This window comes from Misgurnus anguillicaudatus, chromosome 25 (assembly GCF_027580225.2).
Source record: "Misgurnus anguillicaudatus chromosome 25, ASM2758022v2, whole genome shotgun sequence".
NCBI lineage: Eukaryota > Metazoa > Chordata > Actinopteri > Cypriniformes > Cobitidae > Misgurnus > Misgurnus anguillicaudatus.
This window is the reverse complement of record NC_073361.2, coordinates 30,012,073-30,028,520: the sequence shown is the minus strand read 5'-3', so window position 1 is coordinate 30,028,520 and position 16,448 is coordinate 30,012,073. Positions and strand designations below refer to the sequence as shown.

At 36.9% G+C, this 16,448-nt stretch overlaps 1 protein-coding gene across 3 annotated transcripts; it reads left to right on the top strand.

Moving 5' to 3' along the window:
• Positions 1-32: 32 nt before the first annotated feature.
• On the top strand, positions 33-4,955 carry LOC129426400 (C-C chemokine receptor type 7). Of its 3 annotated transcripts, none has more exons than XM_055182660.2 (2): positions 33-182; positions 3,498-4,953. In XM_055182660.2, the coding sequence occupies exon 2, from the start codon at positions 3,500-3,502 to the stop codon at positions 4,697-4,699; it is 1,200 nt and encodes a 399-aa protein (XP_055038635.2). In that variant the 5' UTR covers positions 33-182; positions 3,498-3,499; the 3' UTR covers positions 4,700-4,953. The 3 variants fall into 3 exon arrangements, with proteins under 3 accessions (XP_055038635.2, XP_055038636.2, XP_055038637.2); XM_055182661.2 differs by lacking the exon at positions 33-182 and adding an exon at positions 558-1,706 and having other exon boundaries at positions 3,498-4,955; XM_055182662.2 differs by lacking the exon at positions 33-182 and adding an exon at positions 558-1,791 and having other exon boundaries at positions 3,498-4,955.
• The last annotated feature ends 11,493 nt before the right edge of the window (positions 4,956-16,448 follow it).

Sequence of the window (16,448 nt, the reverse complement as noted above, 5' to 3'; positions counted from 1 at the left end):
TTGGTGTGAAATGTGGGACCAAACCAAAGTCAATCAAGCACAAACGTCAATCTACAAATAGGGTGACAGGCAGATCAACCTATAAAAGTGGCACTGGCCCCCAAAGACCAGAGAGCTGCAAACACAACCCACTGAGAACTGAATTACACTGAAGACGCTGCAGAGCTTGAAGACTTGCAGAGGTGAGAAAAAAAACAGGCTTTGTCCTGCACACTTATTATCAACAGTAACAGGTGCAAACTTATGCACGGAAACAGACATGCATGGGTCAGGTGTTGGTTTAAATTGATTATTATTCCACATATGGTACTAGTGGTATTTTGTTTAAATATTTAAAAAAAAAAGTTTAAAAAAAGTTAAAAAATTAAAAATATTAACATTCTGATCAAGATTAATATAAGGATTATTACACAAACTCTGCATGAGCTTTATCTTCTGCTTTACATATGGATATTTACTTGCTTGACACAGCAAGATCAACTAAAGAAATCAATAAGAAATCTTAAGACAAATAAAATGTCAAAAACTGAAAATAATGCACCAAATATATGCATGTGAGAAAATTTTAGCTAAATATTAAATCTGTGTTTTAAGGGGCAAAAAATATTTCCTGTACCATGGTAATCATATGGTGCCAACAGTTGCTATTTAAAAAGTAATTAAATGAACATGTAATATTTCTCTTATTTTTTATAGTTAATCTGATGCAATGTTTTTTGCATTTATTTGCATTGGTGACTACCAACATTTTAATTGCAATAACAATAATTGTAACTTCCTAATTGTTATCGCCCTGTACTTACTAAAGTGCATTTTGTAGAAGTCTGGCAATTCTCACTTACCAAAATAATTGTATGTGTATCTGACAAGAACATTTTTTTGCATACTTTTATAAGCATTTATTGCCTTCTTGAGAAAAATTATAAGAATTTGTCGTATTACAGGACACAAACATTTACACTAGTAAAAGCAAAGTTAAATTACAACTGCATAAATTGTATAATAATATGTATTTTTAAACTATATTAATATTTAACCTAAAAGTTTGATGGTTATTAAGTCAGTCTAAACTCTAAAACGGATGTGAACAACACAGTCAGTGTTTAAACATCTCTGTTTTATTACTGAAATAACACATTTTGCATTAGGCTAGCCTACTCATAACACTTTTATTTATTTTATCACAAAATCAACACCAAATGACACATAATGTGTTAAAATGAAATGATGTGTTAAAGAGCACAAAAAAGGTGACACGTCTTTTTCTAGAGTGCATCACACGCATGCGTAAAAACCTAACGTATAGCATAAAAATAACAACAACATACTGAGAACTCTAAAACACTAATATTTTTGACCTTTTTCTAATATTAATTAATAAATACATCACATTTACTGCGTGCACATCCATTTTAAGTATTTATTAAACAGCTTACTTTAACTTCTGAAGCTGTATCTCCGTCTCCGCTTCAACTATCAGATCATCATCACCATCCTCGTCTTCACCTCAGGAAGATAATCCCCACATGAGGAGATCATCTCAGACCCCATCTCTCCTCATCCACAGACAGTTTTCTCCACAACTGAGCTTATAGCAGACACGCGTGTCTCATACTAGGGTTTTAATACTCTTTTGGCACGCAATGGTGACTGATAACGCGAGTGGGAAGTTAGAACTGTCTGGCTGTGACACGCGATCAGTCGCGGTATGAGTCGCATACGATTTCATCTTACACTTTATTGAAGATATTTCGTGCTTTTATTCGCCGCAAAACACACCTGAAACTAAAGGTGACATTTTCTGCTCACACATTTGTCAAGAGTGTTGTATGTGTTTCCATAGTTACTCGATTTTTAGACGTTAATTTCTGTCATCGTATCGTGACGCCTTTACTGTGAAACTGTCTGTTATGGACTTATATATACAGCTTTTACATCCCTTATATTTATTTTTTATTTAAAAATAATAATTTGTCTGTAAAACGACTCTTTTTAATAATCAAATAATCTGCTCAAACGTTATATTTTATAACCTTCTTCCTTACTGCTCATAACGGCCTGATATTCAGTGATTTATAACCATAACTAATTACAATTCAATTAACATGAAAAATCAGATGGATTAGTAATTTAAATTTTTTTATAATGTATAATTTACTTAATTTTAATGTTAAGAAATACGCATATCTAAAATAACAAAAGTATTTAAAACGTTCTGATGTCTCAGTCATGAGTGTAGAGATATGCAGTGCATGCAAAGATTATATTTATTTACACTTATTCATGTATTTTTTATTTGTTATGAGGCAATAATTTAACTGTTTTACACTTTACACCTATAAAGCTTTTTTCTAAAAACTTTAGATTGACCTGACACAGGTTTAGAAATCGGACAGCTCGCTATATTGCCCCCTAGTGATCAAAACCCGCAATAACAGATGTTTTAGTCACATTGGCCCAGTTGAAACAAAGCCCTTAAAGGGGCAGTTCACCCAAAAATTCAAACTCTGTCATTATTTACTCAATCTCATGTTGTTACAAATCTGTATGAATTTATATTTTCTGATGAACACAAAAGAAGATATTTTGATAAATGATGGTAAGCACACAGCTGATTGTAACCATTGGCTTCTATAGTAGGAACAAAAATATGATATTGTGATATGATAAAAAATATATTTTAATAAATGATGGTAAGCACACAGTTGACGGTACCCATTGAATTCCATATTATTAGTTCTTTTCCTACTATGAAAGTCAATGATTACGGGCTGTCAATCGGTTAACTGCGATTAATCAAATACAAAATAAAAGTTTGTTTGCATATTATACTGTATGTGTGTGATTATTATTCATATATAAATACACACATTCATGTATGTATTTAAGAAACAATTACATTTAAATATATGTATATTTAAACACACACACACACACACACACACACACACACACACACACACACACACACTTATATATACATAATAATTACACACAGCGCACACTCATATAAAAATGCACTTATTTTGTATGTGATTAATCACGATTAATCTTTTCCCAGCACTATATTTATTTATATTTTTATATAATTTATATTTTATATATATCTAAATAAAATTTTTCTTAAATGTATAAATGTATGTGTGTGTATTTATATATACATAATAATTACACAAATACAAACACATATAATATGCAAACACATATTTTTGTATGCGATTAATCGCGATTAATTGTTTGACAGCCCTATCAGCTGTGTGCTTACCAACATTTATCAAAATATTTACTTTTGTGTTCATCAGGGAAAAAAACTCATACAGGTTAAGAACAACATGAGGATGAGCAAATGATGACAGAATTTTCATTTTTGTGTGAACAATCCCTTTAAAGTCCAATTTATAGTTGTACGTAAGGTCTAAAGAAAAAACTGTAATTATGAGTGTATACTCATTTTAGCTCATTTAATTCATATTCTGTTTCTCTTCTATGTTTTACAGGTATGGCAAGCTACAATCTAACCACAGACAGTTCTGTAACTCCGTTTAATTACGATTATGACTCGACCGACAGCACAACTGAATCTGACATTGTTGAGCTATGTGAAGCCAGCGAAAAGCAAGAGTTGACAATCAGGGTTGTCCAGACAACAGTCTTCATCATCGTTTTTCTTATAGGCATAGTTGGAAACGGGCTGGTCATTGCCACCTTCGCGCTGTACCGCCGTCTTCGTTTGCGTTGCATGACCGACATTTTCCTTTTCTACCTCGCTCTGTCTGATATGTTGCTCCTGTTTACTTTGCCACTGCAGACAGGCGAAACTCTGATAGGCAGCTGGGAGTTTGGCGAGGGGCTCTGTAAGCTAAATCGTGGCATGTATGCCATTAACACTTACAGCGGCCTGCTGCTTTTGGCATGCATTAGTGTTGACCGCTATTTGGTGGTGGTTCGCACCAGGGCCGTGCGAAGGGTGAATTCTGGGGCGCTGTGCAACTGCACGCTGTCTGCGATTGGGGTTGCACTCGCCTCAATCGTGCTGAGCTTGCCAGACTTGCTCTTCTCATCTGTAAGCAAAGATATGGGTACGAATAACTCCTTGTGTGACATGATCGTGTGGGAAGATGAAGGGAGTAAATGGAAGCTATGGGCCCAAGTGGCAAAAATTGCAGGGTTTTGTATTCCCTGCGTGGCAATGGTAGTTTGTTACGGTGCAATAGGTCGTGTGTTGGTCCATGCCGGCGGGAAAGGCTGGCGTAGGCAGAGAACTCTTCGTCTGATGGTGTTGCTCGTGGTCCTGTTCCTGCTGTTTCAGTTACCGTACACCATTGTGCTTTTAGTCAAAATATTCAAGACATCACTGACCTGTGACGAATTTACCACATTCCAACTTGAGGAAAACATCACGCTCAGTCTAGCCTACGTGCGTTGCTGTCTGAATCCTCTGCTTTATGCTCTGGTTGGTGTAAGGTTCAGAAATGACATTGCAAGATTGTTCATGGATACGGGGTTCATGTGCCTGTCACATCTAACACCACCTTATGAAAATGGCAGCTCTGTTACGCCCTCCTCACCTGCTCCGTCCACTGTGACGCACCAGTCCTCAGTCTACCTGGCCGCTAAAACCACACCAGCGAAAGTGGCAAACAACGCCCAAACTTTCATTTTTCCTGATCCTGTATCTAAAATAAATTCAAGTTATTAGAGACATAACTGCATTTGATAGATTTAAAAGCATATGTTCTTAAATAGTGTGCAATGTACTGTATATATGCTTCTTGGTAATGTTTAAGTAGTTTTGTATTTTTTTATAGTAATACAAAAATTTTTTTTTTGATAATATACTATATTGCTGTACAGAATATACCTCACTATTGTTGTTTTTGTTTTGTGTTTTACAGCTTAACAAGACAGATTTTTTTCTTTCATTTCTTTTTTTTAAAGAAGCCTTTTTTTAATTTTCCTTTTTTATATAAATGCAAATAAAAGTCAGTCTGAACAAGTAGTCTTGTATACTTGAACAGGAACATCTTAAAGGAATAGTTTACCCAAAAATAAAAATGGGACTTATACAAGTTTTTACTGTTCCAAAACAATACATGTTGAGAAAAAAAAAGAATTAGTGTATGTTATTTTCTGGTCTTCTTCTTCGACTAGAAGAGATAGAAATGCGGTCAAAGAAATGGGTTTTTAATTTTGTCTTGAATATTGCCACTAATTAAATGTTGTTGGTATAAATTTCTTTGTTCTGATGAACACTAAGGAAGATATTTTAAGTAATGTTTGTAATCAAACCATTCATGATCCCCATTCACTTCCATAGTATTCATTTTTCTTTGAAGTGAATGGGGCTCATGATCAGTTTGGTTACATTCCTCAAAATTTCTTTCTTTGTGTTCATCAGAACAAAGAAATTTATAAAGGTTTGTAACAACATGGGAGTTAGAAATTGATAACAGAATATTTATTTTGGGTGAACTATACCTTTAACAGTCAAGAATATCTAACTTGAAAATGTAAGCACTCTTTTTGTTTCAGCATCCTTTCTTCACCTTCTGCTCAAAGCTGATTGGAGAAATGTTAACCAAAACATTTTACTGATATAACTCCACTTAATACAGTTTAATTATAATATTTATGGAAAGAAATAGACAAGTTTGTCCCACCTACCATCAATACGTTCTCCAAAGTGCATTAAGGTCCTCCTCAGACACATCCAGTAACTAGATGGCCAAATATAGTTTACCCTTTCAAAAATTAACCATGTTTTTTTAATATATACACCAATAAATGCTTTTCCACTGTTACTAAACTCACACAATCACAATGATTTACGAGTGATATTTATAAGAGGGAGTGCTAACTCTCTTCTGCCACTCACTGAAAGGCTTAAAGCAAGATTCACGAGGGCACAGTAGGTTATAAATCAAATGACAGACCATTTGGAGTCAAACCCATACTTCCACTCCGTGGTTCTGATTTGTTGAGCCGTGTTGAAGCAGTTGGTAAATTACATATACGCCCTCATCTGACATACGCACGGTTACGCGTCTGGACGGAACTTAACTTCCGGTCTCTGTTTGTTTAATGGTCTGGTTAGTGGCTAAACTGAACTCTGGAAGAAATAACAAATATTTTGGTTTACTAAAGATGAGAGGAGAAGGCAATATGGATCACCACTATGTGAAATAAGGTTTGGCAGCCGACATTATATACATATATGATATATAGTACATATACCTGTCAAGTATCCCGTTTTGGCCGGGAAAGTCCCGTATTTTACGCTTCTTTCCCGCCGTCCTCCCGTATTAGCTATTTCCCGTAAATCTCCCGAATTTTAACCACCCGGGCGGAGTAATAAAAAAAACATTCCCTATCTGAGCTCTGTCACTATAGCCTCACGCACAAAGCGGAGCTGGAAACGTGTTTACGCAATTTCGCACGCAAAGGTTGTGATCTATTAACAAATATCTAAAGATCGCTAAAGATCCACTGATTCCGCTAATCCACTTCGTGTTTTCCCGCCCGCTCCGCAGCTTCTCTTGTGTCCACAGTTGCTCACTCTCGCGAGACAAATAAGTGTAACCTTGAATTTGTTAAATCATTATTTTATTTTATTATTTTGATTTATGATTTATAAAAACAAAAAGGGAAAAGAACTTATGTTCAAACACTAAGAGTTATTTAGAAATGTTTTCTATGTAATATTTTTGGTGCATCTGCCCCTTTAAGGGAAGTGCGCATGTGTAAACAAAGAGAGAGAGCAGAAAGTTTGTAGAGTGTGTGCGTTAGGCAGCTGTTCGTGCTTCTCTGCCGATGCTTCCGAATAAACATGAAACGTGAATTATCGGTGTAACCCGTGTTTTATTTATGTTTATCCACGCCGAAGAGACTGGAGTATTACAACAGAAAATAAGGGTTACATAAGCCACTGCAGCTTCAAAAACAAGCCCAAAACAATCCCAATATTATAATTGTATTTATTTTCAGCATTATAATGTATTATTTATTACCAATATATGAGTCTGCAACATATTAGGCTAAACTGAAACCTTTCATTTATTAGAAAAGGATAAACTAATTATTTAGCAAATCTTCTTCTAACTATCCATATATCTCCGATCACCTATGAGGCTGTGATAGGATGGATTATGGAGAGATGGAAAAAAAGGGGAAAACAAGGATGAAAAAGACAAGAACATTGATAGGAGCTGTAACATATTTAGATTATGTTCCGTACTTGGTATAAGACTACTTGTTTTAGACATTACATATGCATTGATTCATACATCACAAAAACATTTTAAAATTACATATTTACCTTACAAAAGACGTCCATCCATTACACTGTCCATCATCTTTTAAGCTGTCCTCTTGTCTATCATAACAGGCTAACGTTATTTTTAAATTACAGTTTCGCGGAGTTCCCTCTCGCGAGTGCGCTGCCTGCACGGTGAACCACATTCCCACATTTCTCCAATGAGGGGGAGAAGGGGGCGGATTCGGTGGGATGTATTTACGAATTACGCCACAGCACTTATATTAGCCGTGAGCAGACATCAATGCATTGGATATTAAGAAAACGGCAACCATAAATGTAAAGAAAACAGCTTTTTAAATTAGCCCAACCGCAACCCGTGATTTTCTTAACGCGACTTGCCAAAATAAGAAGCCAAAGTCGCGTACTATAAGCGGACTTGGCAACTGTGCTTGTGTCCACTCTGCCTGGAGAGCGAAGACGACAGTTTCTGAAGTTTGCTGCATTAACAGGTAGATTTATTACATTATATCAGTTGTTAAACCTCAGAATTACTTATTTGGAAGTTTGTTTATGTATTTCTTCCGGTAATGATTTTCTGTCCGTGTTCTAAAAGGTCAAACAACTTAGCAAGCAAACAACAACAAAATATCCACATTCTTAGCGTTACAATGCTTGTCTAATGGATTCAATGTTCCCGATCTAAGTTAATATAAACATTAAATTTGCTGTTGTTGGCACACTTTGTAGACAAAAAAAATACAAAAAACACCAATGCCTTCACAAAATAAAGACAGAGAACGGAAAGGGAGGCTGCTAAAGGCAGTTCAACATTGCAAAAATGCAAACATTGATTAAAAGCTCAATCAAGCCAGCAGGTAAATCATATTGAATATTTATTGTCACACTTTAATTATGTTAGAATCTAATTCTATGCAGGTCTAGAGGTATGAGATTTTTTTTGTTGAATCTGTAGTAAAGAGACGAGGTCTGAGGTGAGCAGCAGAGAGTTCTGATATATAGGCTATCAGGGGCTATGAAAGACACTGACATCAAATGCCGTTCAAACATAGACCAAAGTAGACAAGCTTCAGATTATATAGTGTACAGAAAGGAAGCACTAGTCACCTGATAAACATTAGATAATGTCTAGAAGAATCATGTGAGCAGCTATTGAGCAAACATGTCTGGAGAACAATCACATGATTGGTCCCTTCGCAAGAACGTCTGGATACATAAATTATAATGCTTAGACAGACAGTTGTGTTGTGTAAACGAGGAAGGGGAGATTAGAACAGGGAAGTCTGGTCGTACTTCATGACCTGGACTGATCAGCCCATGTCTAGCTTTTGTGCATAGTCAAGGGAAATGTCACAACTCAATCTCAACTTAGTAAATGCAAGGTAAATGAACTGTATCATTGCTTCATTAATCATCCGAGTATAACAATAAAGAAATATACAAGGTTCTATGAAAATATATCAAATATATAAAGGTGGGGTGTGGGGGAACAACATTTAAATTCTGACAAATTCTTGTTATTATATTTCCCATTATAATTACTTGTAATCACTTGTCTAAGTTGATGCTAGTAATATAACACATCATATATTTATAATACTTTATTAAAACCATACTAGTACCACCCCCCTTAGTGCCCTTTTTGGTTTGGGCCACTGCCCCATCTAGCATTTTCATTTTCTAAAAGACTGTTCTCATTACAAAAAAAGTGAATGGTTTATAAATAATTTTGCCATTAAGGTATAATGCAAAAGAAGTTAAATAAAGGCTTTTCAACCTAAGGCCAGTGGATTTTGTACAGATGTAAATTTGTGTGTATAGTATGTACAGTATGAGTGTGAGCTTATGAAATGCCGTTTTCACAGAGCTGTGTGTTTCACTAGTTTTCTTGCTAATACATTAGTTTGTTTAGTTAATTTTAACACAATTATCTAACACACTAAGGTTTAAAAAAAATTATCCCGCCCTCACATCCTGGCTTTATTTACCATCCGGCCCTCAGCGTAAAATGAGTTTGACACCCCTGATATATACAATTTTGTGTTGTCATTTAGGCTATTGCACCAGTCTTAAAATGTAAGGGATACTAGAGCTTGTTTGGGTTGGTAGGACTGCTCACGTGGGCGCCGGAAAATTTCCCTTATTTTCAAATCCAAAACTTGACAGGTATGATATAGTACGCATTTTACACAGTAATTTTAGCTCAGTGTAGTTTTTGATACGCTTTATTTATGACCTAAGGTACTTGTTATTTATTTAGCTTGTTATCTATGGGGTTCCTTTTGTGCCAAAACCAAGTCGACAGGCCATCTGTGCACGCCACGTGCCGTCCTCCACGTCCACGTGCCCGTCCACTGTCACATGGTAACGACAGAGGGAAACTACGCATAGTAACAACACATGGTAACGTCAGAGGGAAACGATGCATAGTAACAACACATGGTAATGACAGAGGGAAACGACGCACAGTAACAACAAAGGGAAATGACGCATAGTAACGACAGAGGGAAATGATGCATAGTAACAACACATGGTAACGACAGAGGGAAACGACGCATAGTAACAACACATGGTAACGACAGAGGGAAACGATGCATAGTAACAACAGAGGGAAACGACGCATAGTAACAACACATGGTAACGACAGAGGGAAACGACGCATAGTAACAACACATGGTAAAGACAGAGGGAAACAACGCATAGTAACAACACATGGTAACAACAGAGGGAAACGACGCATAGTAACGAATGAGGGAAACCATGCATAATAACAACACATGGTAAAGACAGAGGGAAACAACGCATGGTAACGACAGAGGGAAACGATGCATAGTAACAACACATGGTAACTAAAGAGGGAAACGACGCATAGTAACAACATATGGTAACGACAGAGGGAAACGATGCATAGTAACAACACATGGTAACGACAGAGGGAAACAACGCATGGTAACAACAGAGGGAAACAACCCATGGTAACAACAGAGGGAAACAACACATGGTAACGTCAGAGGGAAACGATGCATAGTAACAACACATGGTAACGACAGAGGGAAACGATGCATAGTAACGACAGAGGGAAACGATGCATAGTAACAACACATGGTAACGAAAGAGGGAAACGATGCATAGTAATGACAGAGGGAAATGATGCATAGTAACAACACATGGTAACGACAGAGGGAAACGCCCCATAGTAACAACACATGGTAACGACAGAGAGAAATGATGCATAGTAACAACACATGGTAATGACAGAGGGAAACGATGCATAGTAACGACAGAGGGAAACAATGCATAGTAACAACACATGGTAACAACAGAGGGAAACAACTCATGGTAATAACAGAGGGAAACGCCCCATAGTAACAACAGAGGGAAACAACGCATGGTAACAACAGAGGGAAACGCCGCATAGTAACAACACATGGTAAAGACAGAGGGAAACGACGCATAGTAACAACACATGGTAACGACAGAGAGAAACGATGCATAGTAACGACAGAGGGAAACGACGCATAGTAACAACACATGGTAACGACAGAGGGAAACAACGCATTGTAACGACAGAGGGAAACGACGCATAGTAACAACACATGGTAACGACAGAGGGAAACGATGCATAGTAACGACAGAGGGAAACGACGCATAGTAACAACACATGGTAACGACAGAGGGAAACAACGCATGGTAACGACAGAGGGAAACGACGCATAGTAACAACACATGGTAACGACAGAGGGAAACAACGCATTGTAACGACAGAGGGAAACGACGCATAGTAACAACACATGGTAACGACAGAGGGAAACGATGCATAGTAACAACACATGGTAACGACAGAGGGAAACGATGCATAGTAACGACAGAGGGAAACGACGCATAGTAACAACACATGGTAACGACAGAGGGAAACAACGCATGGTAACGACAGAGGGAAACGACGCATAGTAACAACACATGGTAACGACAGAGGGAAACGATGCATAGTAACGACAGAGGGAAACGACGCATGGTAACAACAGAGGGAAACGCCGCATAGTAACAACACATGGTAACGACAGAGGGAAACAACGCATGGTAACGACAGAGGGAAATGATGCATAGTAACAACACATGGTAATGACAGAGGGAAACGACACATAGTAACAACACATGGTAAAGACAGAGGGAAACAACACATGGTAACGACAGAGGGAAACGATGCATAGTAACGACAGTGGGAAACGACGCATGGTAACAACAGAGGGAAACGCCGCATAGTAACAACACATGGTAACGACAGAGAGAAACGATGCATAGTAACGACAGAGGGAAACGACGCATAGTAACAACACATGGTAATGACAGAGGGAAACAACGCATGGTAATGACAGAGGGAAACGACGCATAGTAACAACACATGGTAACGACAGAGGGAAACAACGCATGGTAACGACAGAGGGAAATGATGCATAGTAACAACACATGGTAATGACAGAGGGAAACAACGCATAGTAACAACACATGGTAACGACAGAGGGAAACAATGCATGGTAACGGCAGAGGGAAACAATGCATAGTAACAACACATGGTAACGACAGAGGGAAACAACGCATGGTAACGACAGAGGGAAATGATGCATAGTAACAACACATGGTAATGACAGAGGGAAACAACGCATAGTAACAACACATGGTAACGACAGAGGGAAACAATGCATGGTAACGACAGAGGGAAACAACGCATGGTAACGACAGAGGGAAATGATGCATAGTAACAACACATGGTAATGACAGAGGGAAACGACACATAGTAACAACACATGGTAAAGACAGAGGGAAACAACGCATGGTAAAGACAGAGGGAAACGAGGCATAGTAACAACACATGGTAACGACAGAGGGAAACGATGCATAGTAACGACAGAGGGAAACAATGCATAGTAACAACACATGGTAACGACAGAGGGAAACAACGCATGGTAATGACAGAGGGAAACGACGCATAGTAACAATACATGGTAACGACAGAGGGAAACAACGCATGGTAACGACAGAGGGAAATGATGCATAGTAACAACACATGGTAATGACAGAGGGAAACAACGCATAGTAACAACACATGGTAACGACAGAGGGAAACAATGCATGGTAACGGCAGAGGGAAACAATGCATAGTAACAACACATGGTAACGACAGAGGAAAACGACACATAGTCATGACGCATGCAGCATTGACACAGCAAGATGACACAGTCAAACAACAAGGAAAGACGACAGGAGTAAGTTGAGTTGACACAGACAAAAGTTGAGTCATGTTGGCAATCACATAGACATAGACATGGACACAGACACATAGACATGGAAGACGACACATAGCATATACAGACAGACATGGACATAGACAGTAAACAGACACAAAGACATGGAAGACGACACATAGCATACACAGATAGCATGTCGACTTAATTTTGGCACAAAAGGAACCCCATAGTTATCAGAAATAAATCACTCTTGAAAGATGCAGAAGTTTACTGGAAGTTACGATTGTTCAACGAAAACCGTTTACGTTGTTACTGCTGAAACGTCTATACTTAATGGACACCTAGATGACGCACAGGCCGTCTGAGTTGCTACGTTTTGTGTCATAGAAATATTTATATATAATTCAAAATGTGTGTTTGTTGCGTCATGTGCATCACATGTTTTGTCGAAGTAAGTGCCTGCTGCACACGCATCAAAACCGTTTATGATAAAAGAGATGCTCACGTTCACAAAATACACGCGAGACACTCACTTAACAGTAAACTCTGATTGCGCATGAGATTATGAAAGTATCTGGCAAACGTGAGCGTCTCTTTTATGATAAACCCTTTAGAAGCATCTGCAGCAGGCACATATTTTGACAAGACATGTGATGCACACAGGATCTCTAGACGCTCAGAACACATATTTTGAAAAAAGGAAGCACACACATGACAGGCTACACACATGTTGTGACAAACTTCACATCGAGCGCCCTCAAAAAAGAAGTCACCGGCCGCCACTGGCATAACCACTTTGTGGAAATTGATTCCAAAGAACAATATTGCTTGGTGGAAGATTATTTTTTTCAAATATTATATTTTTTTTTTTACAATTTTATTGCTGTGTGTTTATTTTTTAAACCTTGCCAGGTAACCCTGCTGAAAAAAAACGCTAAAACAACACTATGCCAGATTGGCCTTAGTTTTGTTTAATGGTTTTAAAGATGGTTTATCTAATGGGTTAGCTGATCTTTCTGCCAACCCAAGACCAGCTGAAGAATGATCAAAAACCCTGTAAAACTAGCCAGCTGAAACCATGCCAATATGTGTGTGTGTGCCAAATATAACTGAAATTGACTAAATCTAACAGCAGAGGGCGCTGATGATGAGTTGCATACAGCAGTCCTTCCCAAATCTTTATAAATCCTTCTGTGAACTCTGTATTGTACCCGCTCTCTTAAGACTCCCAAATAAATACTAGTGTCACACAAAGCAATATAGTATATGTTTTATGTAGCAAATTAATATTATCATATAACACATTTTGTATTTATATGGTAATAACAGCGTTATAACGGCGTTACTGTTGAGGGTCGGGAAACACAACTGATGATGATTGGTCTCTGTGTGTTAAAGGGGGTGGGACAACCACATAACCGATGATGATTGGCTGAATTTCCATTGTTAGCCAACCAGAGGCAGGCAGAGTTCATACACAAACACAACACTGCACTGCTGCTCAGACTGTGCATGTCGACTTGGTGACTTTGTCTCCTTAAGCGACTTTAAAAAAAAGCGACTAGGAAAAAACTAGCGACCTTTTCTGGCGTGGTTGGAGACTGACGCGAGAGCATGTATCGCGCTCTCTTCTCAACGAGCAGTGGATGCTGCTGCTAGCCACTCACAGGCAGCCCGGTCCTCACGTGCAGTCCGCCCGATTCGCACACACCCAAAACGACAGAGCAATGGCAAGTACAACAAGCGCAATGGTAGTGGTCACAAACACAAATTATAATAAGCACTACTTTTATACAAGAATGTTATGTAAGAAAGGCAAGAATGTTTATGTAACGTGCATCTTCTGCCGAGTAAGAAAGAGTCTCTCCACGTCTGTAATTCTGATAAAGCACCTCACATCATCACATGCTGCCACAAAATTAGTGGTTTCTCTTTAGGGTCCAAGTCATTAATTTAACAAATGTAATATTGGGGGCATCCAAGTTATTTGAAATATTTGAACTTTTTAAAGTAATGCAATAGTTACTTTCTCTGTTAATTAGTTACTTTTTTAATTATGTAACGCAATTACTAACTCAGTTACTATTTTTGAGAAGTAACTAGTAACTATAACTAATTACTTTTTTTAAATAACGTTGCCAACACTGGTTACCAGGTAATTCTTATATTTGCGGGCTGTAAATTAAAGTGGTGCTTGTTACCCCCTTGTACTGTGTATGTACCAGGTAATTCTTACCTTTGCGGGCTGTCAATTAAAGTGGTGCTTGTTACCGCCATGTTCTGTGTATTTACCAAATAACTCTCATATTTGCGGGCTGTAAACTAAAGTGGTGCTTTGTTCGGTAACACTTTATATTACGACCCGCAATGTACCATGTAATTAAACCGAATTTACAGCGTACCAATTTGTAACAACAGAGTACCTTTACAGTACGTACTTGTAGGTAAAGGGAACAATATTTTAAGTTTGAGGTAATAAGGGGGTACGATTTCATCTTACACTTTATTGAAGATATTTCGTGCTTTTATTCGTCGCAAAACACACCTGAAACTAAAGGTGACATTTTTTGGTCACACATCTGTCAAGGGTGTGGGGTGTGTTTCCATAGTTACTGAGTTTGTTATGGCCACTCGATTTTTAGACGTTAATTTATCATCTAATTGTGACGCCTTTACTGTGAAACTGTCTGTTATGGACTTAAATATACAGCTTTTAAATCTATATTATTGCATTATCCTTATATTTTATGTAAAAATAAAGATTTGTCTGTAAAATGACTCTTTTGAATAATTAAATATAGGCTACATATCTTCAAACGTTATATTTTATAGGACGTTTACAATTTTGGTTTGTAATTGCTACTTTCTACTGTTCATAACGGCCCTATATTCAGTCATTCATAACCGTTTTACATTAACATGTAAAATCAGACTGATTAGTCATTCTATTATTTAAATAATTTATTTTAGTTTTAAGAAATATGCATATCTAAAATAAAAAAGTATTTAAAACGTCACACAGTCTCAGTCATGAGTGTAGAGATATGCTGTGGTCTGCGATGATATCGAAGCACGCACGCATGTAAAAAAACCAATAATTTATTTACACTTATTCATATATTAACAGTGTTAATATATACAGTGTTGATGTTTTAGTCACATTGGCCCAGTTGCAACAAAGCCCTAAAGGGATAGTTCACCCAAAATAAAAATTCTGTCATTATTTACTCAATCTCATGTTGTTACAAATCTGTATGAATTTCTTTTTTCTGATGAACACAAAAGAAGATATTTTGATAAATGATGGTAAGCACACAGCTGATTGTAACCATTGACTTCTATAGTAGGAAAAACAAATATGATAAGATATTTTAATAAATGATGGTAAGCACACAGTTGACGGTACCCATTGAATTCCATATTATTTGTTTTTTCCTACACTGAAAAAAATGATTCATTGAATTTAATCAATTTTTTAAGGTAAGTGGTTGCAATCAATTCATTTAAGTTACATTTAAACAAAAGTTTTATATTTTACTTTACATTACTAATCTTTTTTGTTTAAATGTAGCTTAAATAAATTGATTGCAACCACTTACCTTAAAAAAATTGATTAAATGCAATGAATCATTTTTTTCAGTGTACTATGTTAGTCAATGATTACAATTAGGGCTGTCAAACGATTAATCGCGATTAATCACATACAAAATAAAAGTTTGTTTGCATATTATATGTGTGTGCACTGTGTGTAATTATTATTTATATATAAATACACACATTCCTGTATGTATTTAAGAAACAATTACATGTAAATATATATTTATTTATATTTTATATAATTTATATCTAAAAAAAAACATTTTTCTTAAATGTATAAATGTATGTGTGTGTATTTATATATACATAATACACAAAGTACAAACACATAT

Excerpts from the sequence above, each read along its gene's own strand:
- LOC129426400 (XM_055182661.2), top strand. The coding sequence starts at position 3,500 with ATGGCAAGCTACAATCTAACCACAGACAGTTCTGTAACTCCGTTTAAT.